General features: G+C 49.1%; 18 protein-coding genes across 18 annotated transcripts; 9 read left to right on the forward strand and 9 right to left on the reverse strand.

Moving 5' to 3' along the window:
• Window positions 1-40: 40 nt before the first annotated feature.
• ECU10_0650 (uncharacterized protein) lies at window positions 41-925 on the forward strand (the record flags this gene model as incomplete). The annotated part of the gene is made up of 1 exon (NM_001042013.2): window positions 41-925. The coding sequence occupies one exon, from the start codon at window positions 41-43 to the stop codon at window positions 923-925; it is 885 nt and encodes a 294-aa protein (NP_586180.2).
• An 11-nt stretch (window positions 926-936) lies between these two features.
• On the reverse strand, window positions 937-2,070 carry ECU10_0660 (NuA4 histone acetyltransferase complex catalytic subunit ESA1; the record flags this gene model as incomplete). Its single annotated transcript, NM_001042014.1, has 1 exon — window positions 937-2,070. The coding sequence occupies one exon, from the start codon at window positions 2,068-2,070 to the stop codon at window positions 937-939; it is 1,134 nt and encodes a 377-aa protein (NP_586181.1).
• A 48-nt stretch (window positions 2,071-2,118) lies between these two features.
• On the forward strand, window positions 2,119-2,649 carry ECU10_0670 (ribosome biogenesis protein NIP7; the record flags this gene model as incomplete). The annotated part of the gene is made up of 1 exon (NM_001042015.1): window positions 2,119-2,649. The coding sequence occupies one exon, from the start codon at window positions 2,119-2,121 to the stop codon at window positions 2,647-2,649; it is 531 nt and encodes a 176-aa protein (NP_586182.1).
• A 119-nt stretch (window positions 2,650-2,768) lies between these two features.
• On the forward strand, window positions 2,769-5,162 carry ECU10_0680 (uncharacterized protein; the record flags this gene model as incomplete). The annotated part of the gene is made up of 1 exon (NM_001042016.1): window positions 2,769-5,162. One exon carries the CDS (start codon window positions 2,769-2,771, stop codon window positions 5,160-5,162), a length of 2,394 nt encoding a protein of 797 aa, NP_586183.1.
• Window positions 5,163-5,187: 25 nt separating this feature from the next.
• Window positions 5,188-6,579, reverse strand: ECU10_0690 (uncharacterized protein; the record flags this gene model as incomplete). Its single annotated transcript, NM_001042017.1, has 1 exon — window positions 5,188-6,579. One exon carries the CDS (start codon window positions 6,577-6,579, stop codon window positions 5,188-5,190), a length of 1,392 nt encoding a protein of 463 aa, NP_586184.1.
• A 94-nt stretch (window positions 6,580-6,673) lies between these two features.
• On the reverse strand, window positions 6,674-8,335 carry ECU10_0700 (uncharacterized protein; the record flags this gene model as incomplete). The annotated part of the gene is made up of 1 exon (NM_001042018.2): window positions 6,674-8,335. The coding sequence occupies one exon, from the start codon at window positions 8,333-8,335 to the stop codon at window positions 6,674-6,676; it is 1,662 nt and encodes a 553-aa protein (NP_586185.2).
• Window positions 8,336-8,566: 231 nt separating this feature from the next.
• ECU10_0710 (uncharacterized protein) lies at window positions 8,567-11,335 on the reverse strand (the record flags this gene model as incomplete). Its single annotated transcript, NM_001042019.1, has 1 exon — window positions 8,567-11,335. One exon carries the CDS (start codon window positions 11,333-11,335, stop codon window positions 8,567-8,569), a length of 2,769 nt encoding a protein of 922 aa, NP_586186.1.
• A 25-nt stretch (window positions 11,336-11,360) lies between these two features.
• Window positions 11,361-12,449, reverse strand: ECU10_0720 (uncharacterized protein; the record flags this gene model as incomplete). The annotated part of the gene is made up of 1 exon (NM_001042020.2): window positions 11,361-12,449. The coding sequence occupies one exon, from the start codon at window positions 12,447-12,449 to the stop codon at window positions 11,361-11,363; it is 1,089 nt and encodes a 362-aa protein (NP_586187.2).
• Window positions 12,450-12,556: 107 nt separating this feature from the next.
• On the forward strand, window positions 12,557-13,357 carry ECU10_0730 (uncharacterized protein; the record flags this gene model as incomplete). Its single annotated transcript, NM_001042021.1, has 1 exon — window positions 12,557-13,357. One exon carries the CDS (start codon window positions 12,557-12,559, stop codon window positions 13,355-13,357), a length of 801 nt encoding a protein of 266 aa, NP_586188.1.
• A 77-nt stretch (window positions 13,358-13,434) lies between these two features.
• Window positions 13,435-13,977, forward strand: ECU10_0740 (uncharacterized protein; the record flags this gene model as incomplete). The annotated part of the gene is made up of 1 exon (NM_001042022.1): window positions 13,435-13,977. The coding sequence occupies one exon, from the start codon at window positions 13,435-13,437 to the stop codon at window positions 13,975-13,977; it is 543 nt and encodes a 180-aa protein (NP_586189.1).
• Window positions 13,978-14,219: 242 nt separating this feature from the next.
• On the reverse strand, window positions 14,220-15,296 carry ECU10_0750 (methionine aminopeptidase 2; the record flags this gene model as incomplete). Its single annotated transcript, NM_001042023.1, has 1 exon — window positions 14,220-15,296. One exon carries the CDS (start codon window positions 15,294-15,296, stop codon window positions 14,220-14,222), a length of 1,077 nt encoding a protein of 358 aa, NP_586190.1.
• A 176-nt stretch (window positions 15,297-15,472) lies between these two features.
• Window positions 15,473-18,124, reverse strand: ECU10_0760 (uncharacterized protein; the record flags this gene model as incomplete). Its single annotated transcript, NM_001042024.1, has 1 exon — window positions 15,473-18,124. One exon carries the CDS (start codon window positions 18,122-18,124, stop codon window positions 15,473-15,475), a length of 2,652 nt encoding a protein of 883 aa, NP_586191.1.
• Window positions 18,125-18,203: 79 nt separating this feature from the next.
• Window positions 18,204-18,749, forward strand: ECU10_0770 (uncharacterized protein; the record flags this gene model as incomplete). Its single annotated transcript, NM_001042025.2, has 1 exon — window positions 18,204-18,749. One exon carries the CDS (start codon window positions 18,204-18,206, stop codon window positions 18,747-18,749), a length of 546 nt encoding a protein of 181 aa, NP_586192.2.
• A 4-nt stretch (window positions 18,750-18,753) lies between these two features.
• On the reverse strand, window positions 18,754-19,818 carry ECU10_0780i (replication factor C subunit 5; the record flags this gene model as incomplete). The annotated part of the gene is made up of 1 exon (NM_001042026.1): window positions 18,754-19,818. The coding sequence occupies one exon, from the start codon at window positions 19,816-19,818 to the stop codon at window positions 18,754-18,756; it is 1,065 nt and encodes a 354-aa protein (NP_586193.1).
• A 141-nt stretch (window positions 19,819-19,959) lies between these two features.
• ECU10_0790 (uncharacterized protein) lies at window positions 19,960-20,730 on the forward strand (the record flags this gene model as incomplete). The annotated part of the gene is made up of 1 exon (NM_001042027.1): window positions 19,960-20,730. The coding sequence occupies one exon, from the start codon at window positions 19,960-19,962 to the stop codon at window positions 20,728-20,730; it is 771 nt and encodes a 256-aa protein (NP_586194.1).
• Window positions 20,731-20,781: 51 nt separating this feature from the next.
• On the forward strand, window positions 20,782-21,414 carry ECU10_0800 (uncharacterized protein; the record flags this gene model as incomplete). The annotated part of the gene is made up of 1 exon (NM_001042028.1): window positions 20,782-21,414. The coding sequence occupies one exon, from the start codon at window positions 20,782-20,784 to the stop codon at window positions 21,412-21,414; it is 633 nt and encodes a 210-aa protein (NP_586195.1).
• Window positions 21,415-21,448: 34 nt separating this feature from the next.
• Window positions 21,449-21,889, reverse strand: ECU10_0805 (uncharacterized protein; the record flags this gene model as incomplete). Its single annotated transcript, NM_001415263.1, has 3 exons — window positions 21,449-21,654; window positions 21,678-21,834; window positions 21,863-21,889. The coding sequence occupies 3 exons, from the start codon at window positions 21,887-21,889 to the stop codon at window positions 21,449-21,451; spliced, it is 390 nt and encodes a 129-aa protein (NP_001402593.1).
• A 144-nt stretch (window positions 21,890-22,033) lies between these two features.
• Window positions 22,034-23,665, forward strand: ECU10_0810 (uncharacterized protein; the record flags this gene model as incomplete). Its single annotated transcript, NM_001042029.1, has 1 exon — window positions 22,034-23,665. One exon carries the CDS (start codon window positions 22,034-22,036, stop codon window positions 23,663-23,665), a length of 1,632 nt encoding a protein of 543 aa, NP_586196.1.
• Between the last annotated feature and the right edge of the window lie 57 nt (window positions 23,666-23,722).

A 23,722-nucleotide genomic window follows, 5' to 3' on the forward strand; every position in this document is an offset into this window, starting at 1 on the left:
GTTTATGAGGACCTTAGCCATCATGGGGATGCCCTTGGTAATGGATGTCCAGGCACTAAGAAAGGAAAGGGAGACACACATCAAGGAGAGGGATGCTCTTGTTGATGAAATGGACTCCTTCATTGCCTCTCACATTGGGGAAATAAGAGAGGCCCTCACAGCCTGCGAGCCTGTAGTAGACAAGATTTCTCGAGAGGACCTTCTGGCGTTTGTCTCTTGCAGAATATCCAGGCTCGTCTCTCTGGCAAGGGAAAAGAAGATAGAGATGTTTAGCAGACTAGCTGAGAAGGAGATAGATTGTGAGTGCCTGGATGGCCTCCTAGCTGCAGAATATTGCTACGGAAGAGTTTTAGGCGATGGCTCCAAAGAGCTTTCTACACTAGACACAGATGTCTATTTCGATATAAATAGCGGAGAGATCGACATAAAGAGCAACGGAGTCCAAAGAGTTGCAGTTGGTGCAGACGAGCGTCTGTGTGAGCCGCTGGACAGGCTGTTTTCGGAGAAATTCCATGCAAGGATCAATGGAAGGATGATGTGGTCATACATTCTTGGCGTGAAGCTAGAGATGGGTCTGGAGATACTCCAAGGCCTCTACGGGAATTCGGAGGAGGACCTGGTGAAGCTAACATCATACAAGCATTACAGGGAGAAGGGACTTCCTGTTCTTATTTCTAACGATGATATGGCAAGAGGTCTCTTGGAAGATGTAAAGGCAAGAGTCGAAGAGGAGGTAAACAAGATAGTTGGGATGGGGTTTTCGGACAGAGGAAAGGCATCTCTTGTCAACTACCTGCTTGTGATGTTCAGTGGCGTTGCTTCTGACGTTGATCTAAGCTACTTCGATGGCAAAAAAGAATCGTACATATTGGACTGGAGGCGGCTCAGAAGTGATGGTTTTATTCAAAGTACAGATGCAGGCTGACTCTCAGCACATCAGCCTAGCTTAAGCAGGGCGGCATTTACACTCCTGCTCCTGGATCTCAGGGCCTTGTGCAGCTGGTCCTCGGCGTATGTGAAAATAAACTCGTTTCCCTCCATCCTCAGCATCTTGTATGCACACAGAGTCCCTATCACATCGTCCTCGGATATGTAGGTTTCCCGGGAAATCTCGCTAATGCTTGCCTTGTCGTGCTTTGAAAGATATTCCACAATCACCTCCATCCAGTATGCTCTATAGCTGAGAAGCCCAAGATCGCTCAGAGGCTTTTCCGGCCCGGAGACCACGTTTTCTCTTCTGCTGAGCAGGTAGGAGAAGTCTATGAGAATCTTTCCATACCCCTTCCTTTGCTCAAAGGGGAGAGTCAGGATGCATGCAAGGTTGTATCCTTGCTCAGACATCTTCTCCTTCGAGAAGTATCCCACTATCTGGTACCCGTTGTCCTCCAGCCTGCAAAGCACATAAAACATAAACACGTCTATGTCGTAGTAGAGTGACTTATGGTCCAGAAATAGCTTTGATAGTAGCGACAGGTTTCTGCAGTAGTTCTTCTGGATATGCCCGTCACACTCAAAGAAGCTTAGGACTCCGTCCCGATATATCTCCCTTCCGGGAGGATGCCGGAGCTTGCACTGCCTAGCATGTAAAACCAGGCTGTCCACTGCACTGAAGTAGTACAAACAGAATTCGCATATATAAACAATGTCACTCTCTGCTACTGCCTTTGGGTATGGTGAGAAGTACCAGGCATCCACAAGATAGTTGCGGAGCATGATCTTCTTAACATTCTTCATTTTGAACTCCTCGTCCTGCGGCGGCCTTTCTAGCTTTGGCTCCTCGTCCCTCTGCTCACCCTCCTTCTCTGAGACCCTTTCCGACTTCTCACTCTTTGTCTTTTCTGTCTTCTTCTTCTTTGGAATTTCTATCTGGGCAGGGTCGCCTAAGTCGATCATCGATCCGTCGATCCACTCATCGAGCCGCCTGTTCAGTTCTACATAGTGTACATAGAACTCCAGTCCAGACTTGCCGGCTCTTTTCCCCAGAATCTCTGCTTTGAATACCTCCTCGCCTCCATCTACGGCCTTCCTGACGGGAACTTTGAATCCCACACAAACATCCTCGAGTCTCATGCCAGGCTTCTATGTGCAAATTTTTAGGAAATCGGCTCTTCCCTCCACATGAGAGACTTAAAGCCAGAGGAGGAAAAGGAGGTTCTCAAGAAGCTTAGGTTCTTCATCGGCGACAATGTCCACAGGATTCTTTCTGGAGAAGACAGGCTTTTTCTGCACAACCAGCGTGTTATGATTCTTTCTGAAAGGATGAGGGCAGCAACATCTATGATATCCAGGAAGAACCTCGGCATGGTCGGAACAGTGATAGGCAAGTTCACTAAGAGCGGGAGTTTCAGGCTGGGAGTAGCGTCCTTGAATCTCCTCTCCCGGTGGGCAATACATAAGGTCTGGATCAAGAATAGTGCAGAGATGAACTATGTCTATGGAAACAACGCATTGAAATCCCACGTATTCCGGATCTCAGAGGGAATTCCCATAAACTCGGGTGTCTTTGTGTTCAATCAGCACGACGTTCCTCTAGGGTTTGGAATTACTGCCCTGTCTCCACAGGGATATTCTGCTGCAAAGGGGCATGCGCTTGCTATACTGAGACAGTCAGACACGGGAGAGTATGTTCGAAACGAGGCGAGGGTGTGACGGCATATAAACGCTTTTTGATGAAACCATCTAATTCTTTGGCTCCACAGGCATCTTTCCCATGCCTGCTGCCTCTGTATTACCATTATTTCTGTTCTAGATGAATAATCCTGGGTGCGATGGCGACCAAGAAGGAGAGACTTTTGGAGAAGTACTTGGAGAAAAAAAGAAAGCAGAGAAACAGAGATGAGCTATATGCACAAATAGCTGCATTGAAGAGGCCTGAAGAAGGGACTGGATGCCGGGGAGGATCTGGGCTGGAAGACACGGGAGAAGTTGAAGAAAGCTCGTGCGATGTAGGGGACAGCCTGGAACCGGCTTCTGAAGACCTTCCACGCGGTACAGGCCATGAGGAAAGCAGTTCCACGACGGGAGAGGTGATGAGTGCTGAGTGTGGAGCGGTAGAAGACTTAGACGGAGAAGAAACGGTAGATATGTACTGGTGGGATTTGCACGCAAAAAATGTGGACAGAAAGTCTGGGGTGACCTTTGGGTCTTCTGTGGGCTCGGAGACCCCCAGCTGCGACGGCATTGTCCAGGGTTTTGCTCAAGAAGACAAATGTGCCTGGAGTGTAGAGGATGAGAGAAAAGATGCTCCCAGGGAGTATGAGACGGAAGCCCTTGAAAACAGAAGAAAAGACATCGAGGAATATAGAAAAACACTGCCGATCTACTATGAAAAGGCCGAGATTGTATATGCGGTCCGGACGTCGGCGGTGGTTTTTGTCACAGGGGCTCCTGGATGTGGAAAGACAACCCAGATTCCACAGTTTCTCTACGAGGGCGGGCTTGCAGCGGGAAAGATGATAGGAGTCACACAGCCCAGGAGGATATCGGCAACCTCGATATCCAGCAGAATCAACGAGGAGATGAACGAGAATCTTTGCGGATACAAAATCAAGTACGAATCAACGGTCACTTCGGAAACAAGGATCAAGGTGATGACCGATGGCGTCCTGATCAAGGAGATTCAGGACGACTTTCTTCTGTCGAGGTACTCGGTCATCATTGTCGACGAGGTTCATGAAAGGAACACCAACATCGACCTCTTGATTTCGATTATTCCAAGGATCATGAAGGTTAGGAGGGCAAGAGGAGACGATCTCAAGCTGGTTCTGATGAGTGCCACTGGGGATGCTGATGAATTCAAGGCATTTCTCGGGGACGTGACGGTGTTTGTGTGTCCCGAGAAAAGGTTCCGGGTAAGCACATTCTACGAGGAAAAGACGGAGGCAGACTATCTGGATGCTGCATACGAAAGAGTAAAAAAAATAGTTCTTTCCAGCTCTGGAGCCCGAAAAAGAAGGAGGGTGAGAGAGGGAAGGTCTGACATCATTGGGTCTGAAGTTTTGAACGACAAGTCTGCTTCGATTCTTGTTTTCCTGACCAGCAAACAGGAAATATACCAGCTCAAGAGCAGACTGGAGGACTCAGGGATGGATATAACGGTGCTTCCTCTCCACTCGTCACTTTCAAAGTCGGAGCAGAAGCTTGTGTTCGACAAGATGCCCAACAGGAAGGTCATTCTTGCCACGAACATTGCAGAGACCAGCATCACAATACCGGATGTTGTTTTTGTGGTTGACTCTGGAAAGGTTAAAAACAGGCTGGTCGACTCTGAAGGAGTCACAAAGTACTCCATTGACTTTATTACGAAGTCCAATGCAATCCAAAGGACGGGAAGGGCTGGGAGAACTGGGCCCGGAGTGTGCTATAGGCTGTACTCTGGGGAGGCCTATGAGAGGTTTTACGAGTCCATGAAGCCTCAAATCCTGAGAGAGCCTCTTGATGGCGTTGTCCTGAATCTTCTGTCTTTAGGGATTAGAGACATATATAGCTTTCCGTTTTTGTCAAAGCCCGGAACAACATCCATAAACAATGCCATTGCGCGTCTTCAAGGTCTGGGCGCCGTTGACAAGGATCTAAAGCTGACAGGCACTGGAAAGAAAATGTCGAGGTACCCTGTGGAGCCCAGGCTGGCAAGGCTTCTCTGTGCCCAGGGGCTTGACGACATATCTACAGAAATCATCGTCCTTGTAAGCCTAATTTCTTCTGGAGCCGAGGTGAGAAGGAACCACAGCAACAAGAGGTATTTTGAGGGCTCGAAGAGCGATTTCCTGGTTCAGCTGAGTATCTACAGCGACTTTTTGAAAAGCAAGAGCAGAAAGGCGTTTTGCAAGGAGATGGGCATGAGCTATACAACGGCAGTTGAAGCCATGAAAATGACGGGGTATCTGATGAATATCTCAGGGGGCACGGCAGACAGGAACGTGTCTCTGGACCTGTCTCCAGATACGTGCCTCAAAATAAGAAACATAATATACCGTGGATTTGTTGACCACTTGGCCATACCCTCGTCGGGCTCCCACTTCTTCCGCACAGAAGAGGTTCTTGCATCAAGGGATAGCATCTCTGTTTGCAACGGTGATTTTGTTGTGTTTGAAAGTCTGGTCTCCAGCAAGGGGAAGCTATATATGAAGAACATCACAGCTGTTGAGGAGGCTTGGTTCTGAAATCCTGATGGCTTACCTTAAATACCTACTTTATTGCTCTTTTTTTTCTGTACTTCTTCTTGGGCAAGGCTCTCTTCTTCCCATCCCTTGCAGGCTTAGTGAACTTCTCAAACTTCACATTCCTTAGCTCAGCCATTCCTGGTATCCTCTCAAGGAAAAAGAGTTCTGCCAGAGAGTCGAAGTCTAAGCCCTTGTAGTCCAGTATGTATGACACAAAGTGCTCTTTATATGACCTTATGTACGACACAAATGCCTTGACAGAAAGACCTAGCAGTTCCGGACTGATCATGCTCTTTATGTCCTGGTAGGACAGCGAGGACTTCATTCTGTAGCTGCTTTCCACTGCGGGAATCCCTTTCAGCTTCAGAAACTCGACATACGCCCTTTCGTTCGGCATCACAAAGAGGACAGACTCCCCCTTGCTTCCGTTCCTGGCAGTTCTACCGCTTCTATGGACTATGCTGCTGTATTCCTTTGGAACATCAAAGTGCACAACCAAATCCACGCCTCTGAAGTCTATTCCCCTCGCTGCAACGTCGGTACAGAAGAGAAGCCCATCCCTTTGAAAAAACTCCTCGTAAACCCTGTTCCGCTCATCCTGCGATATCTTTCCATGTATCTTACAGATATTCCCAAAGCCGGCCCTTGAAACCAGGCCAGAAAAAAAGTCGACCTCGCTGCATGTTGCAAAGAAGACAATGCATCTTCTACCAGTCACAATGTCCATAAGAACGAGCAGCTTTTCCATAGGGCTTACCACAATATACTCAAGAGCAACGGGCATTTCGTTGTTCCCTACGTTGATGCTGACAGGATTGCGCAGGAAGACCCGGGAGAGCTTATCTACAGAGTCATTTCTCGTTGCAGAGAACAGCCCTGTGACCCTGTTTCTTGGAAGCTTTGCAAGCAACTGCATCAGCTTCTCCTCAAATCCAAAGCCCAGGAGCTTGTCTGCCTCGTCTAGGACAAGATGGCTGAGAGATGAAAACTTCTTCGTCTCCTTGCCCACAATCTCCAAGAGTCTCCCAGGAGTCCCAACGGCAATGCTGAACTCCTCCTTCATCCTTTTGTAGTCCTCTTCAATGCTCATCCCGCCTATAAAGCACTCACACTTCACATCAAACAAGCCTGCCACCTCCCTAATCTGCAGAGCAAGCTCTCTGGTTGGCGTGATGACCACGGCCGTAACACCAGGCCTCCCTCTTCCCTTTCCGTCGTATATGCAGCTGAGTATCGGAGCAAGAAATGCCATAGTCTTTCCAGTGCCTGTTGGAGACTGGACCACCACATCCTTTCCCTTTAGCACCTCCGGTATACACTTCAGCTGAACCTCGGTCATCTTTCCGAACCCATTCTCTTCAATTTCCTTCTTCAGCCTGCCGTTCATCGCGACATCTTCAATCCCCTTGCATCCCATCAAAACTGGGAAGGCCTCAGAAGATTCAAAAATGGGGGGGGGGGCTCCCCAAACAAAGACACAGGATGTCTCTCTCTAAACCCTTTATTACCACTCACCCACTATCCGAGGAAGCCCATGTCTTCAAAACCGAGTTATATCTCTTGAAGACAGACCGGGAGATAATTCCATCCTCAACTAATAAATAGCCGTATTTGAAGACCACATCTTTTTTGGCTGCCTGCGGACATTCTCCAAGCCCTTGTATGATAAGATCCATGAGCATCTCTTGCTTCTCAGTCTCTTCCATGTGGCCGTCGAGGACAGAAAAAAACATCGAAGATTTGATTGTCGATCCATCTATATCGTTCAAGTCTATCATTTCCACCAGAAACATCGAAAACGCCTCAATAAGGTCTAGATCAGAGGCGTTTCGCACTATCCTGAGAAGAGTTATTTGCTTTACTACATCATCCATATCCACCTTGTCCAAGTCTTCTCGCCCAACCACAGATAGCAAATACAACACAACGTCGTCGAAGAACGATGTTCCCCTCTTCGGCTTGTCCTCCTCCTCGTCTTCATCCGTCTCTTCCTCTAGATGATTGTAATGGATAACCCTGCCCTCAGAAAAGACAATATGATCAATGAAGTCCTCCTCCACCGAAACATCGTCCCATATAATGCATCTGTCTATGTTTCCTCCAATGAAGCATCCATGTCCAACAACAGAATTCTTGATGAAGTAGTCCATCTTGAACCTCAGGTCGCATCCAATGACAGTGTTCGATATAGGCTCGTGGAACTCTACTTCCGGAATGTCGAAAAAAAAGTTGCTCTCCACCTGCACAAAATTCCTGAGGTCCCCGGAGTTGCGGCACTTGAACCTAAGCAGATCCACAGCCTTTCCCTCTCTAACATCCTCATTAAACTTAAAGTAGTCGTACAGTGTGATGATCTCCTTGCTATAAAACCCGTTCCTCCGCTCAACGCTAAGGTGCTCAAGACCCCCAGATACGTCTATATCGCTTTGTCTACAGCACATAATCTTGAAGTTGTATGCATTGAACCCAAGAATCCCTCCAACAAGGTCCCCAAGAGTTCTGAAGTCAAAGTTCTCTGTAAACAGCGGGAAGATCGCCGACGACACAACTGCTATCGTCGGCGATGATAGGCTGGCCGTAAACTCAACCGTGCCGCCGCTTTCTATTGCATCTCTGACCTTCTCGCTGTCATGCTTCTCGTTAACACATTTGTTGTAGAAAATAATCTCGTTGTTTCTAAATCCATACAGATGCGACACCTTGCTGTTGCTCTCGTTCGGATGCAGAAACAGAGTCATGACAAAGCTCTTGTCCTCCTTGTGCCTGCTGACAACGTTTCGGAACGGGTAGTTTGTGTAGTGGTTTGCATATATAATCAGCAGGTCGTCAAACTCCAGCCCGTTCTCGTCAATGTGCCGCATAAGGTCCCCCAGAGACTTTCCGTCGCAGTCAAACGATATGATGTTCATCTTCTCGTCAAGCTCGGTCCCCTTGACATGCTCTATCACCTCCTCGCAATTGTTTCCCGCAAGAACCACATTGAAGAACTTCTGGTCGCAGAGACTCGATAGCACATACTCAATCATGGGTATGTTTGCCACAGGAAACAACGACAGGTTCTTCTTGAGGGTGGTCATCTCGGTAGGAATGTGCTTTGTCTCGTAAAAGTCGCATATCAAAAGCACTATCTCTCTGTTTTCTCTTATAAAGTTTTTAATGTTCCTGGTTTCCATCAGATTGAAGGGCCCTCGGCTTATTTTTTTGTTTATCGCCGGCACCATTGGCTTCCACACCCAAACATGTTACACATCAAGACATCTTATCTGCGCTGCGTCCCCATTCACACGTATTGATCCTGCGGTCCTTGCCCGTGGCTCTTGTGCTACATCTGCGCAGAATTGCCGCCGTGGCTGCATAAGAACCGCAAAAGGTTTTCTAATTAAATTTAATTTCCACAAATACCGTCAGCTCCTGCCGACAGAAGACTTCAGAAGCTCCTTCCTTATTCCTTCTGCCCTTTCAACAATGGCATCGGGAACTCCCGCCATCCTTGCAACATACAGGCCATGGGAGTCCCCAGACACACCAGCCACAAGCTTGTACAAAAACACAATGTCCCTTCCCTTGATCACAGAGCTCATGTATCCATTACTGACCCCCTCAACCTCTCCAATAATTCCGTGATAGTGTGTGGAGAACAGGACATGGCATTCCTTCTTCTTGAGATACTCAAGAACAGCCCTTGCAATGCATCCTCCGTCCTTGGTCGAGGTCCCGCGTCCAAGCTCGTCCATAATCACAAGCGAGTCTCTTGTCGAGTGCCTCAGGATGTTTGATGTCTCTCCCAGCTCGATCATGAAGGTTGATTCTCCCTTTGCAAGATCGTCCCGAGCCCCTATCCTGGTAAATATCCTGTCAAAGAGAGGTGTTTCCATCCGTTTGCAGCACACATCCATCCCAACTTGACTGAGAATCACGTTAAAGCATATCGTCCTCAGCAGTGTCGACTTCCCTCCCATGTTGGCCCCAGTAAGCACAAGTATTCTTCTGCATCCGTCATAGTCGTTTTCCACAAACGCAGGGTATATCGGGCTTGACATCCCAGAAAAGCAAAGCTTTGTCGAAAAGACAGGTGTTGACGTCCTGTTCCGCTGCGAAAAAGTTGCAAACGAAAGATAGCAGTCAATCTGGGCAAGCTCGCAGAACACCTGCCGGAAGAAAATGACATGTGGAAGAAGCACATCTATGGCCCTCCTGAGCAGAGACCCCTTCGACTGGAATATCCTCTCTTCGCATTCCATGTACCTTTCAACAAGCTTCCTCAGGTCCCTAGAATAGTATCTGTTGACGCCCTTGACCGACGACATTATGAAGTAGTCCGAGGGAACGCCTATCTCCTTTGGCACCTCCATCTGGAAGACGTCCTTCCCTACATCTCTGAACCTTATCGATGGGCATCCCAGCCTAGTCTTTTGCTCTTGCAGATATGCATCCAGGTCACCTTCGATCTTCCCCTTCTCGCTCATCAGGTGGCACAGCTCGTCCTCATTCTCCTCCCCCGGAGATATCCCTGCCTCGGTCACATCGTAGACCTTACGATGCCACACAAGCACCTCTTCTATTCGGCAAGAGTAGTCTTCTGCCTTTTCCACAATATCCCGAGCACCTTCCAATCTCCTTGTCCTCAATTCCATCCCCAGAACATCAAACGTCTCCTTACAAGCCCCAAGACATCTAATGAACTTGCTTAGGTCCTTTGCAGTCGGGTTTCCATTGTAAAGCCTTACCAAGAGCCTTTCTCCATCCCCTATCCTTCCCAAGGCCTCTTTTAGCTTAGTACTATCCATCCTCTTGAACACTAGTGCCATCTCCTGTCTCTTCACAATATCCTCCTTCCTCACCAGCGGCGCCATCATCCATCTCCTAAGCAGCCTCTGTCCAAACGGTGTGCTACAGAAGTCGACAGCCTTGAAGAGGGTCTTCTCGTCCGTTCCATTGTAGTTGTTCTTGAATATCTCCATGTTCCGGAGCGTAGCGTCGTCAATCCCCATCGTTCTCGCCTCGTCCTGGAGTCTTGAAATCTTCACATTCATCAGAGCATCAGCCCTCCGAAGCTTCTCCATGTATCTCATCAGGTACTGGAAACACACATACTCCCTCTCGTTCGAAAACTCGTACTTCCTGTTCGATACACACGCCGTCTTGTCAGGCACAACCCGGGGAACTCCCCCAATGCTGAAGTCTGCAATCATCTCCTTGACATCGTGCTGTGATAGAATCGTTCGGATCCCATGGTGAGACCTGTCGTCACAGAACGACGAAAAGTACACCTCTCCAATACTTGCATCATACAGCACAACAGACGTATGAACCTCCCCGCTGCACGTCTCAGAGTAGCAGACCTCATCCGTCGCAACACTCATAAGATACATAGGCATCGCAGACCTCATGTAGTCTATGCTGTAGATCGTCCCCTGTGTGATGATCTCCTTGAGCTCGCGCCGTATTATCTTGTCCTTCACCACCCTGCCCTCCTTGCTCATCTCGTCCCTCTCTCTTATCTGCTTTCCAATCATGTTCTCGCTCTGCTCAACCCTGGCAATCTTGTATCCATGCTCCAGAAACTTTCTGGACCAGTAGTCGAGGCTGCCCTCGGGAAACCCAGACATCTTCATGTTGACTCTGTCCGTAATCTTCAGGTCAAACAGCCTTGCCCCGACAAGTGCATCATTCTCATACAGCTCATAGAACTTCCCCTTCTTGAAAAACACAATGGTGTCGAAGAAGTCCTTCTTTATGTCCCAGAACTGCTTCTCAAAGGGCGTGAACTTCTTGTACTCGTGCTCCGGTATCAGAAGGGTCGAGGGGTCATATCCTTCGTCTCCCCTTCTCCGTCCATTTCTGTCTCGGACATCCTCAAGAAATCTATATCTCTCTTCTTTCTCTACTCTCCTCCTCTCATTCTCCTCATCTCCCATTAGTATCCTGCCACTCTTGCTCGCCTGCTGCGTCTGCGTATCTTCCTGTAGATCTACCGGCTCGTTGCCGACATCCTCCTCACCCATATGCTCAGGATGCAAGGCCCGGCATGCTCTCTTGGCTTCCTCCCAATCCACAGAGAGGGCCTCGTTCACACCATTCTCCACGTCGGACATCCTGCACGACGGCTCCCCAGAGTGCTCCTTCTTCTTCGAAAAGTCGAAATAATCAAACAGCGTTTTCTTTCCTTTCATTCGCTGGCCTCCCAGAGCAGAAAATTTATACCGGTCTGGGGCTCCTTGCAGCCAGAACGAGTATAATAAAGGTTGCTACAGACACTAGCTCTAGGCCCATCTCGGGAATCTGATTCGAGAGAAGTACACTCACAGCAACCGTGAGGGTGGAGAGCAGGTGGCTTCCAAATAGCTCTGCAGAGTCTCTGCTGATGCATCTGTTTATACAGGGGCAGTGGTGATCAAACCCCAGAATGCATCTGTTGCAGATGGAGCAGTGCTTGGTCCCACCCGTCTTCCGTGCCAGACATGTATAGCAGAAGTTCTCCATTGTGTATTCGTCCTGATCTATCATTGCGGATATCAACTCCCTTGCCCCGGAGCATGTGCTTACAGGCCCAAACCTTGGCTTAGACACGACCAGACGAAGTAGAGTGGAAAAATACTCGAGCATATATATGATGTGCTCGTAGCCTCTTCCAAAGATCCTGTAACTGATGTAGAAAGAATAAAATAGATTAAGATACATTGGAAGTCTCGTGTGTGCCACTCTCCCCCAGAAAATCAGAAGCGCAACAGCAACCCCAACCTGCCACCTCCTTCCCAAGAAAAAAGATACCCAGTGCATTCCTATGAACATCCCTTCGACCATCCATCTTCTGTGCCTCCCGATCATCGTGCTTACCTCCAGAAACCTTGTAACGTTCTTGGCCCTCTTTATCCTTGCATATGTCCACAGCGTTCTTTTCCTGGTGTCCCTGACACCTATGTCTGCACCGTGGCTCAGAAGCAGAACCATCCCAAGAACATCATCGAACCTGGCACATGTATGTAGAAGCCCCAGTCCGCTTTTGTTTACATATGTGATGTCTGCACCATGCTCTATCAGGAGCTTCATGACTCTGTAGTTTGAGTTGTAGAGCGCATAGTACAGGGGAGAGCTGTCTAGCACTCCTCCAACACTGTTGACGGCGCCATGACACCCCACCAGTCTGCGGCAGACGTCAAGGTTGTTATACATCGATGCCCAGTGAATCAGCCCTGTTCCATCGGAAAACCTGTAGTCGTTTGGAATGCCCTCCAGAGATTCCGGGTCTTTCGCCATCAAGGCATCCTTGATTTCTGCATCGTCCATCGGATAAACAAAGCAGACAAATATAAGTCTGGCAGGAAAGGAGAAGGAATCGTACTTCTCTGGAAACAGACATCGTGGAGGTAATAAAAACATATTCGCAAAGCCCTATGATTCGTGATGAAAAAACCCTCCTGAAGGCTCTAGAGCACAAGAACATCGAAGAAAAAAGCCTCTTCCCCTCCATGTGCTCTGTCCTAGGCCTTCAATACTTTTCCGAGGAGAACGGAGCATTGACGCACACGTTTGCAGGCCTGTCGTTCATCATAGACATAACCGGGCCCAATGCGAAGCTCACCTTTGTCGACGAGGGCCTTGCAAAGTGCTTCAGGTACATTGAGTTCTACCTGTGCCGCTTCTTAGAGAAGAAAAGCATGGTTGATTTCTATCTCCACCTCAGGATGTTTGCCAAGATGGAGACGGGGGACGGCAAGGTCCTTGAAAGGGGCTCTGCAGACACTTGTCGGTGTGTCTTTGACGGGAATTATTGCGTAAGCCCGTCGTTCAAGGCCGTGGCCGAGGAGAGCACCGACGGAGTCTACAATATATATAGACACAGATTCGAATATCATCTGTACACAAAGAGATTCATTCTCTCTATTCCGGTGGGTGCTTTGCCGGAGGACGACAATTGCTGCTCTCTGGTGGTTGAGGATGTAAATGGAAGGAAGGTAGATGCAAGGATAAGCCTGAACCTTGGTAGGTACCTCGGCCTCAGGGAATTTAATCGTGAGGTGCTCAGCGCACTTCCCCAGATGGACTTCTACTGGAAGGGGACGACCGATGGTAGGGAGGTGCTCGTTCAGAAGAATCTTGCCGTATACGTCGATGGAAAGTTACGGAGAGATGCAACCTTTCTCATGAAGCTCGGGAAGGACTTGGACTTTTCTCTTAACTTTTTTGGCAGATAGCCGCTCTATACAACCGACAGGGCCCGCTCTGTGCGCGACCATTTGAGGGTTTGTGGCAGGCAGCCCTAATCAGCCTAATGCTAGTTGTAGACGGAGTTCTGATGAAAAAAAACACCATTATAGAGCTATGCGTGCTTCCAGATATGAGGGTTCACGACATGATGGCCGAATTGGGCGGGCAGACAGACAATCCTGTGTTTCTTGACACGGTTGGGAATCTTAGGTTTGTGGCAGATGCCCAGTACATCTTAGGGTACAGGAAGTTCGTGAAGACGCTCCTATCTCTGAGATCTAGAAGAGGGTTTGTGCTATTCATCGACTCTATCTCATTTCTTGCAGACAAGTCCATGACGAATCTTCAGAGAATCTACAATGTCCTCTGGATGCTGATCTACGAGAACGACGCCACCGTTGTTGTATCCAACCATTACAAGGTTGTTAGCAGCACCAATGGCGTAGGGCTTACTCCCAGATTAGGGCAGAGGTGGAGGATGATGGTCAGCTACAGAGTCGTATACACATATGTCGAAAACGAGGCTGTTGCAAAGGTCTACGGTGACGAGCTGCTTGGGACGGACCAGAAGCTCGGCCCTGTGCACAAAAGGCATGAGCAAAATTGAAATTTAAAAAATTAATGTATGAAGCCCTTGGATCTGCTGATGCATGTCCTTGTTCCAAAGATGCTGTCGATGATGAGAACTTTCGGTTGAGGCTTGCTAGAGGGATCAAACCCACCCTCTGCAATGTCCACATGAGAATGCAAAGATATCTCTGAGACCTTTAAGCCTAATATCTACCCACTTGGCATCCCATGGCCGCCCAAAACATCTAAAAGAACTTTGAGCCATAACTGTGATTGTCTTTAATAGTCATCGCCCCTTGTAAGGACCTCCTTCCCGTGTTCACTTAAATATACTGTGTGCTCGAACTGTGCAACCTTGCATCCGTCGATGTCGTTAAGGGGAGGATAGGGGGTGAGGAGCCCCATCATTGTGAGCAAGTTCACGCTCTTCAGGGATCCGCCCTTCACCAGGCCGTAGTAGTCCAGATGTCTGGGACTGAAGGGGAGAGTTCCAAGCGAGTCCTTGACAAATTCGTAGACCTTTATTAGGTCCTTGTTGAAGAGCTTCCTGCTCTTGTATGTGTTCAGCACGAAGTGCGAGCATGGGGGCCTGTCGTCTATGGATCCTTTTCCGGTCGTTGCAAACGTTTCCACTGCATAGAACGAGTCTCCCTTGATCCTTGTTGTGTCCCTGTTGTTCACAGCCGGTATCGAGATTCCTCCATGGATCCTGAACTGGGATATGGAGTGACCATGGAGATCCGATATCGGTCTGATTGGCCACATCCGCCCACCAATCTCCACCTCATAGCTCGAAATGACTTCGTTGATGTCTCTCCCTATGTCGCAGACTCTCACATCCACCCCTAGTGACTTGATACCTGTCTCCGTCCCCTCCCTGGCAGCAACCAGCAAAGGCTCAAGATTTTCCTTGAATGCAACTGTGAAGGCAGAGTCCATTATCCTGCCGTCGGAGTGTGTCCCGAAGTCTATCTTCAAGACATCATCTTCCTTGAGGACAATGTCCTGCTCCCCAGGGTTGACTGTGTAGTGTGCTGCACAGGAGTTCATCGACATCCCTGCAGGAAATCCTATTCCGTTGTTTCTTTCACCTTTCAGAAGCGTCCTGGTGGAGTCCTCTATGGACCTTACAATCTCAAGAAGCGTTATCCCCGGCCTTACGATGCTCTGAACCCTGTAGCGTGCTCTTCTGTGAGCCTCCGCCGCCCTCCGTGCATCCTGCAGAATGTCAGACTCTGTGAAGTTCTCAATCTCCATGTTCCTTGAATCGAACAGCTTTCCCTTCCCGTAAACCCCATCTTTTGGGAGGAACTCGATGGGAAGCTCCTCAGCCTGATTCAACAGAATACACTTCATTGCATGGGCTCTGGAAATGGAGAATTATCCATTCACTAGATGCATATTTCAAGAGCCGGGGTGCTCACTCCATTAGCCGACACAACAGTGAGTCATGCGAGCAGTCTTTGTCTCGTACTGCACCAAACACCATCGAGAATGGCACATGATTTGCTAAAACACAGAAATACCCTAGTTTATTCATCAAAGGAGCCGTTCAGGACTCTTTCGGCTTCCAGAATCTCTTCCATCCTCTCATTGTACCTCTTATATCCAGCCTCCACAATGTTATCAGCAATCCTCGTCAGAGAGTGATCCTCTCCATTGTACTTGCAGCAGTTGCTACGCATCAGCTCCAGGTCCTCCAGAAACTCGCTGAACTTCCTGTACTTGTTATGCCTGGCCTTTGTTTTTATTGTTGTCAGGTCAATGGGGTCAGAGACAATCAAAGGATAGTCAGGAAACTTCTTGGTGGACACAGGCCTGTGGAATGCAACCGAGTATGGAATCTGGAAGAACTGGCCAAGAAGATCGATCATCACCTCCTGGAGATACACCCTGGCCTTTCTTTTCTCCGCTTCAATCTTCTTCTTGGTCATCTTTGTTGCGGATGCAAACTTCGGGCAGGCCTTGTTTGTCTTCATGTGCCCAACCTGCCCGCAGTTTCCACATGTCAGCACCCCCTTCCTCTCCTCGGAAATCTTCTTCTTTCGGGCCTTCAGATATGCCTTTATGACCCGAGGGTCAGAAACCCTTTCAACCTCCACATAGGAGGTGCTTCCCTCGCCGTAGGTGCGCCTAATCGTTAGATGCGTCTCCTCAGATAACATCGTCGTCTCACTCAGCAGATCTGCATTCTTCCTCTCCTCTCTATGTCTCCGGGCAAGAAACGACTCATCAAACGGAATCTCCTCCACAGAGCTCAAGGATGCAAGCTGCTTGCTCCATATCCTGTCTATCTCCTCCTTGTACCTCGACTGATGCTCGTTGATAATCTTCCTGTTTTCAACCTCGTTTCCCCTCTTCAGCCTGATCTTTCTAAAGCTGAATCCTTCTCCAATCCCGCTAGGGTCTCCAGGCCCACTCAGCTCGAGAAGTCCTCTTCCGTTGCATGCATTCACAAAGTTTCTGCTAAGACACCATGGAGGCGGTGCCATCTCCTCCTCATTCTCCTCGTCATCGCTCTCAACAACAGTCTTGTACCCAGAGTCCTGGAGCTTTCTTTCTCCTGCAAGCATGCTCTCGTACTGGCATATATTCTCCGGAGTAACGAGTTTCCTAAGATCCTCCTCCCCAAGTAGGGCTGAGCTTGGCCTCAATACCCACACATTGTCCCGCCCTTTCTTCACACAGTCTGCATACTCCTTCAGCCACTTTCTCTTGCTGCCCTCGCTAAAGTAGGGAAACATTTCGTCCAGCTGCGAAATCCTGAGCTCCTTGCTTCCTCCCTCCTTGCTGTTGAACAGGCGGAATGCAGCAACCTTGAGCCTGTTCTTGCAGAAGACGTTCAGCTTTCTGGAGTGAGGCGCATAGACCTCCTCCAACGGAAACTGCTGCCCCACACAATAGAGGTTGTCAATGCTTCTGTACACTAGGGACATTTCCCCGCTATTCGATGGCTCCACTATGCATAGATAATCCCCAGAACTGTGCTTGAAAACAGGCGCAATAAACAGGTTGTTCGTAAGGGCCTGTATGGACGTCCCGGGAGTAACATCTCCAAACCCGAAGAAAGGAGAGGGGTCTTCCGGGTCTAGGACCGTGTACTGCGATTGGTCGGGAGCATATTCGTCTCTTGCATTGCTCTTTCTATAATAGATGTTGAGCAGGCTCACCATCCCCGGATTCACAAGGAAAAACGGCTCCTCTTCCGAATACTCAAACAGCGAGAACGGACTGGCGTCTCTGACCGTTAGCTCCCCAGCCTTCTTTATGATCCCTTGGGGCTTGTTTCTGCCTGCCTCAATCGTCTTGAACCTTATGTTGCTTCCCCTCACCATAAACCTTGGCCTGTGGAAGTTCCGAAGCTCTTCCTTCGTATGGTTGTTCTTGTAGAACATCGGGTCGAGCCGCAGGGCAGGAAGCGAGTGCTGGACACCAAATGTTCCCAAGCTGTTCTTTGCCTTCGACTCCTGTCCATAGTATTTGTCAAGAGAGATATTGTACTTTCCTTTCAGAGGCTTGTCTACAGAAAACACCTCCTTCTGCTTCTTCTTGGGCTTTGCCTGTCTTTTGTCGTCAATCTTCTCGAAAATCAGGTTAGGATCTTCCAGATAGAGAGTAAGAAACGACTTACGGCTCTTCATGTCGCTCTCGTCCACAACCACATACCTCTCCCAGTCCTCCTCCAGAATGCTGTCCACAAACTCCGTCGTGACTGTATCCATCTTCATCCTGCCTCCAGCCCTGTCGAAGTCGTAGATAATGTTATTTTCCCACTCAACTAGATCGAAGGGATACTTGACCTCCTCAACCTCTCTCAAGGAATCATCGAGGGCTTTCCTCTTGGATATCTCCTTCTCAAGCTGCCTTCTCTTGAGATACTGCCTCAGCCCTGTACTCCTTGTGGACCCTGAAAGCGCCTGGAGTGTTGTATTACTGTCCCTTGCATATGTCATACTGTTTCTGAACTTGGCCTGGTCGTCTACCTCGTAGCTCATTGACTCGTTGGGAACCTTTCTGCCCTTGTACTTCCTGAGCTTGTACTCATAAGGCTTTTCAATCACAAGCAGATCTAGAAATCTTATCCTTACCATTCTGGACCCGGGCGGCCCGTCTCCGGCCTCTGAAACGCTCTTCTCCTCGTCCTGTGCTGCTTTGCCGCAACAAATCTCAAGCTCAGCCTCCATCTCCAGATGTTTGGGGCTTGCACGCCCTCCAATTCCGAATCGGAGGAGAAAGCAGATGTTTTTTCAAGCCCAGGCCCCCATGAGCACACCCGCCCAGGCAGATATCCCGCAGGAGTACATCAACAACGAGAACCCGTTTGCATACATGAGTGGATACTTCGAGAACCCGTTTCTGGACCCCGAGGTCAGGCTCCAGCTCAATGCTCTGCAGCAGATACAGCCTAAATTCATTCCTCTTGGAATCAACGGCAGAATACTCAAGACAGAGCAGGCTGCTAAAACTAAGGCCATAGCAGAATCCCAGATAGAGAAGCTGCTTGACAAGGGAATGGAGCTAGTGGGCAGCACTGACCTGCCGAGAGAGGATGCTCTAAGAAACAATGCAGACAACCCAGAGGTTCTCGACATTCTGATCAGCATAAACAGGCTACGGTTACTCAGTAACCAAGAAAGACTCAGAGAAAAGGTTTACTGTGTGCTGAAGAACATGATTCCATCCGACATGGTCAGCTCGATCGACTACTCTTCATCGATAGACGAAGACTATCTCTCAGATGCGATGGAGTATGAGGAGCTGGAAAGAAAGTCTGCCCAGGCCAAGATGCCGGCATCTGCAAGGGATTAAATTCTCAACTGTACTTCTTCTCGCTGAACACACACATGGACGACGTAACAAACCCTTCCAAGTGGTATATGCTCTTCATGCCAAGCCTTATTCTCTCCTCATACTTCAGTGCATGCTGTGACAGCAGAAGGAATGTCCTGAAATCCTCCCCAAGAATAAGATTGCGCAGCAGCTCAACAAGGATAGTCCTGGGGGGTATGCATGAGTTCAGGAGCATGTACAGGGTCTTTCTTATCTCAACCAGTCCACTAGACGTCTGGTTGCACTTAACGACACCTGCAATAGACATGACTGCCAGCTCCCACTCAAGCTTCAGATCCCTGCCACCGATCTTTGCTCTTTTTGCCTCAGACTCGTTCATGTTGAAGCAGACCAGCTCAAGGACACAGAGTGCTCTTCTCATGTCTCCTCCAGACTCCCTGCATATCTCGACAAGCGTCTCCTTTGGAACGGTGTAGTTCTCCTTCTCCAGTATCCTGCACATGTTTGATGTGACATCCTCGTCTGAAAACCCCGGGATCCGAAGGAAGAAGCATCTACTTCTTATTGGCTCTATCAGCCTTGAAAGCTCGTTGCACACCAACACAACCCGGAGAACCCCGCTGTATACCTCGATTGTCCTCCGGAGTGCAGCCTGGGCCTCCAGAGTCAGCTCCTCGGCAGAGGTTATGACGACAAGCTTGATTGGTGCCCGCCGGGACCTTGCAAGCATTGACAGTATAGGCTTTGTCTGCCCCATCTCTTTGATTATGCTCTGTATAACTGCCCTGTCGTGATATCCATACCGAGACGGCGAAATCTCAACATACTCGTCAGACTCCATGTACGACACCTCTATCTTCTTTGCACCGCTTAGAACCTCTGTTGTCCTAATCTTCATCTCGGGGATGCTTCCATACAGGTGGTTTACCAGGCACAACAGGACGGTTTTCTTGCCGTGCCCAGACCTCCCGTGCACTATCATGTGCGGAATTGTCTCCAGGGTGTAACTCTTCAGAAGACCCGAGGCTTCTTCTCGACCAATCATCTCATCGAACGACCTTGGCCTGTACTTTTCAATCCATATCATCTGGGGTGCCAGCTCTTGGAGAGGCCTTTGTCTGGAGTACTGTTTTACAGTGGCCCGGAATGGGGGTTTCGAATGTCTTCTGGCTGCAAATATCTGAAGAAAGGACAGCGCCAGATTTCTGTGTGCTAAAAATTCCGGGGCATGGGCGGTCTGGAGGCCAACAGGAGAAAACACAGCGAAGAGGATGGTCTTCTTAGAAGCACCAGGGCAGAAATCTCTGGGGAGGATGGCAGGGTAGCGGGGCCCGTAGCCAACCAAATACAGCATAGCGAGTTTGAGGCCTTTCTCGAAAGCTACTTCCCAGAGATAGATGAGGAAAAGTTCGTCAAAGCTGTTTCTGAAACGGTTATCGACGAGGAGTGGCTTGAAATGGTGAGCAGAGGCGAGAGCCAGAGCAGGAGAGAGGCCACTGTTAGGGGTCTGGTGGGATGTCTTGTGGATGACGGGGACATTCTCGATGATTGCAGAAGGTTTTTGGATGAAAGGGCGTCTTCAGGGACCGAGGAGGAGGGCCTTCTTGAGATGGAGGAGATGCTGGCATCTTCTTCGGGAAGTGTAGAGCATCTCATCAAGATGTACAGAGAGCAGGTTGCCGTCAACAACAGGAGGAAGAGTCTCCTCGGAAAAAGACTAAGAGAGCGTCTGGCTTACCAAGGATATTGGACGGTGCTAAGGGCCATTGACTATGACATTGAAAGCCTGTTTGTCAAGAGAAAGAGGAAAAGGAAAAAAAAAGAGGGTGTGGATGAAAAGGTGAGACAGGCCTTGGAGAGGCGCTCGGAGTTTGTGGAGCTATTCCGAGACGTTTCTCTGCTTGAGGACGACTACAAGGACTACGAGGACCTGTTTGATCCTACAGAAGATGTAGATGTGGATGGATGTGGGATTAGGCCATACGACTACTTTTCATAGGAGTGTGGCGATTGCCTGTGCGGAAAATATCCTTCTCCCTGAGCCCCTGGAATGGATCTGGAGGAGAAGATAACGAAGAGGTTGGAAGGAGGGAAGTTCAGGATGCTGAATGACAAGATGTACCACGGGAAGGGGTTGAGGAAGGGGGACCTGAGGCTTTACCACGAGCTGTACAACCTGCAAGTCATGAAATGGCCTGTCAATCCCCTTGATGTGATAATTGAGAAGATAAAGAGGAGAGAAGGCAACGGGGTGATAGCAGACATTGGGTGCGGAGAAGCAAGGATCGCCAGAGAGTTCGAAAATGTGATTTCCCTGGATCTCCACCCTGTTGGGAAGGATGTGATACCCTGTGATATGCGGCGAAGGATTCCTCTGGACGATGGCAGTGTGGATGTTGCCGTTTGCTGCTTGAGCATGATGGTTGAGGATATTGCAGTTCCCACGAAGGAGATCAATCGGATACTGAGAAACGGAGGACACTGGTACATTGCAGAGGTCCGGAGCAGGATACCCAGTGTAGGCCTCTTGGAAAGGAAGTTTGAGAGCCTCGGGTTTGATGTCGAGCATGTTGATGTGTCGAATGCACAGTTTGTCCTGTTTGTTCTCCAGAAGACCTCGCGCAAGGCCCCAAAACGGCTCCCTCGGATCAAGCTGGTGCCGCGGGTGTACAAGAAGAGATGACAGACGCAGGGAGTGTGAGGTTTATTGCTCTGAATCACTTGTTGGAGACACTGAAGAAGAAGACAAAGGCAGTTGAGTATGCTGAGTAGTATGCAAGAAACAGAATCGATGCGGCGACGTCCAGCATTGACATGACAGAGCACCTACTGCAGTTTCTGTACCCTATTCTCATCACAAAGACGTTGTTCATGACTACGAAGAATGCAATAAGGGTCACGATCTTTGCAATGACATGGAGGACTTAAATTAAAGTTGACACTTACCATTGACGATTCTGAAGTACAGCTTTCCTCTCTTTGCTATTGGCTTCATGAAGGACACAAATGTTGAGTATGTTACTATGGCTACGAGGACCTGGTTTCCATAGAAATACCTTGGGGCTGTGGACACCATGAGGATCAGTGCTAGGAACGATGTGACCTTTGAATTAGTGTTGTGCGGCACTTACCATTTCCAACTTATCCTTGAAGAGCATTGACGGTCTGGGGCTTGATGTGCGATTGGTTTGTTATAGAGATTGGAGATATGGGCACTGAGGAGCTCTGAAGAAGGGGTGTTTCTGGGCACTGCGGTGGGCGAATGGCAGTGGCGAGTAAGTAAAAAATATTTCTGGATCCCTATGACTCGGAGGTTCACCATGACGCCGAACTCTAGGAATCCTGTCAAGACTCCGGTTTCTGGGATGAAGGTTGCTCCGTTTCCAAGGCACTCGATAGCAACCGAGGAGGTCAGAAGGAGGGACATGCGAGTGGTGAGGGAGAAGGGGTATAGGCAGCAGTGTGTGGATGGCATCCTGAGGTTTTTGGTAGAGAATGGATATGACGGACAGGTGTCCCAGAAGATCCTGCACAATCCGTCTTCGAAGGACTTCCAAAGCATCTTCAAGTTTCTGTATGGATTTGTTGACGACTTCACGTTTTCCTCGAGGTTTGAGGACGAGGTTGTGAATGTGATGAAGAATCTGAAGTATCCATACTGTGGAGAGATCACCAAGAGCCAACTGAGTGCGATAACGCCGCACACATGGCCTGTGATTCTGAGCATGTGCAGCTGGCTGGTGGATTTGATAAGCCACGGGACGTCTCTTCTCCAGCAGGAGGAGGAAAGAAGTGTGGAGAGCTGCTTCTTCGAGTACGTGTGCGATGGATACATGAGGTTCATGGAGGGAGATGAAGACGACACAGCACTTGAGGAGGAGTTTGAGAGGAGGGTTACGGAGATATACACGGGGATATTCAAGGAGATTGACAGGAAGAAGGAGGAGCTTAGGAGGATTGAGGAGATGATAAGTGAGGCCAGGAAGATGTCTGAGGGCAGGGAAGAGCTGGACAGAAAGAAGAGGGAGCTGACTGACGATCTGAACATGCTGATAGCGTCTGAGAAGCAGCTTGAGGGGAAGAAGAGAAAGTATCTGGGAGCCATCAGCAGGCTGTCTGAGGAGATTGTAAAGGTTGAGGAGGAGATTGAAAGCCTAAGGGCCCAGGAGGACGGGCTGAGGGCACAAATAACGAAGCAAAGAATTAATCCTGAGGATGTCAAGGAGATGAATGCTGAGAAGATAGAGCTATTCAAGGAGCTCGAGAGAATGAAGCCTGAGAAGGAGAGTCTTATGAAGGTGGTGGGTGAGCAGGAAAGAGAGGCTCAGGAAAGGGCTGAGGAGGTTGAGAAGCTTTTCTTTGATCTCAAGGGCCTTCGAGACGAGATTTCACTCAGGATTGTGAAGGATGGAAAAGGGGTTCCCAGAGTGGCGAACGAGGTGAGTGGTGAGGTGTTTAGCGGGATGTCTGGGGTGATTGTGCGGCTGGAAGAGGAACTGAACAGCAAAAGCGATGTCCTTGTGACTGCCGAGATGAACAAAAGCATACTCGAGGAGGCACGGGGCGAGAAGGAGAGCATCACCAGCGAGCTGAACAGTAGGCTTGGGTACTACAGTGACAAGCTTGTGATGGCAGGAAAGCTATATCTGGAGAAGAAGGAGATATCTGAGAACGAGCAGAGGAAGAGTAAGACAGAGATGGAGCTACTGGAGAACGAGCTTCTGAAGCTCAATCTGGAGTCGAACACGTCTCTGCTGATGAGCGAGCAGAAGCTGCAGAAGGCCAGGATAGTTCTCGACAGGACGCTCAACTCGATAAACTACGAGAGAGAAGAAATCAACAAGATGATATTCGGCTTCTACAATGCAGCGATGGACATACACGCATCGATCCAGTCCCAGGTGGGCGACCTGAGGGCTCTGTTGAACAAGTGAAGGCCACTGCAAATAAAGCATGTTTCTGGGATAGAGATCGAGTTCCAAGCCTAGATT

The sequence above is a fragment of the Encephalitozoon cuniculi genome, chromosome X (genome assembly GCF_000091225.2).
Source record: "Encephalitozoon cuniculi GB-M1 chromosome X, complete sequence".
Taxonomy (NCBI): Eukaryota; Fungi; Microsporidia; family Unikaryonidae; genus Encephalitozoon; species Encephalitozoon cuniculi.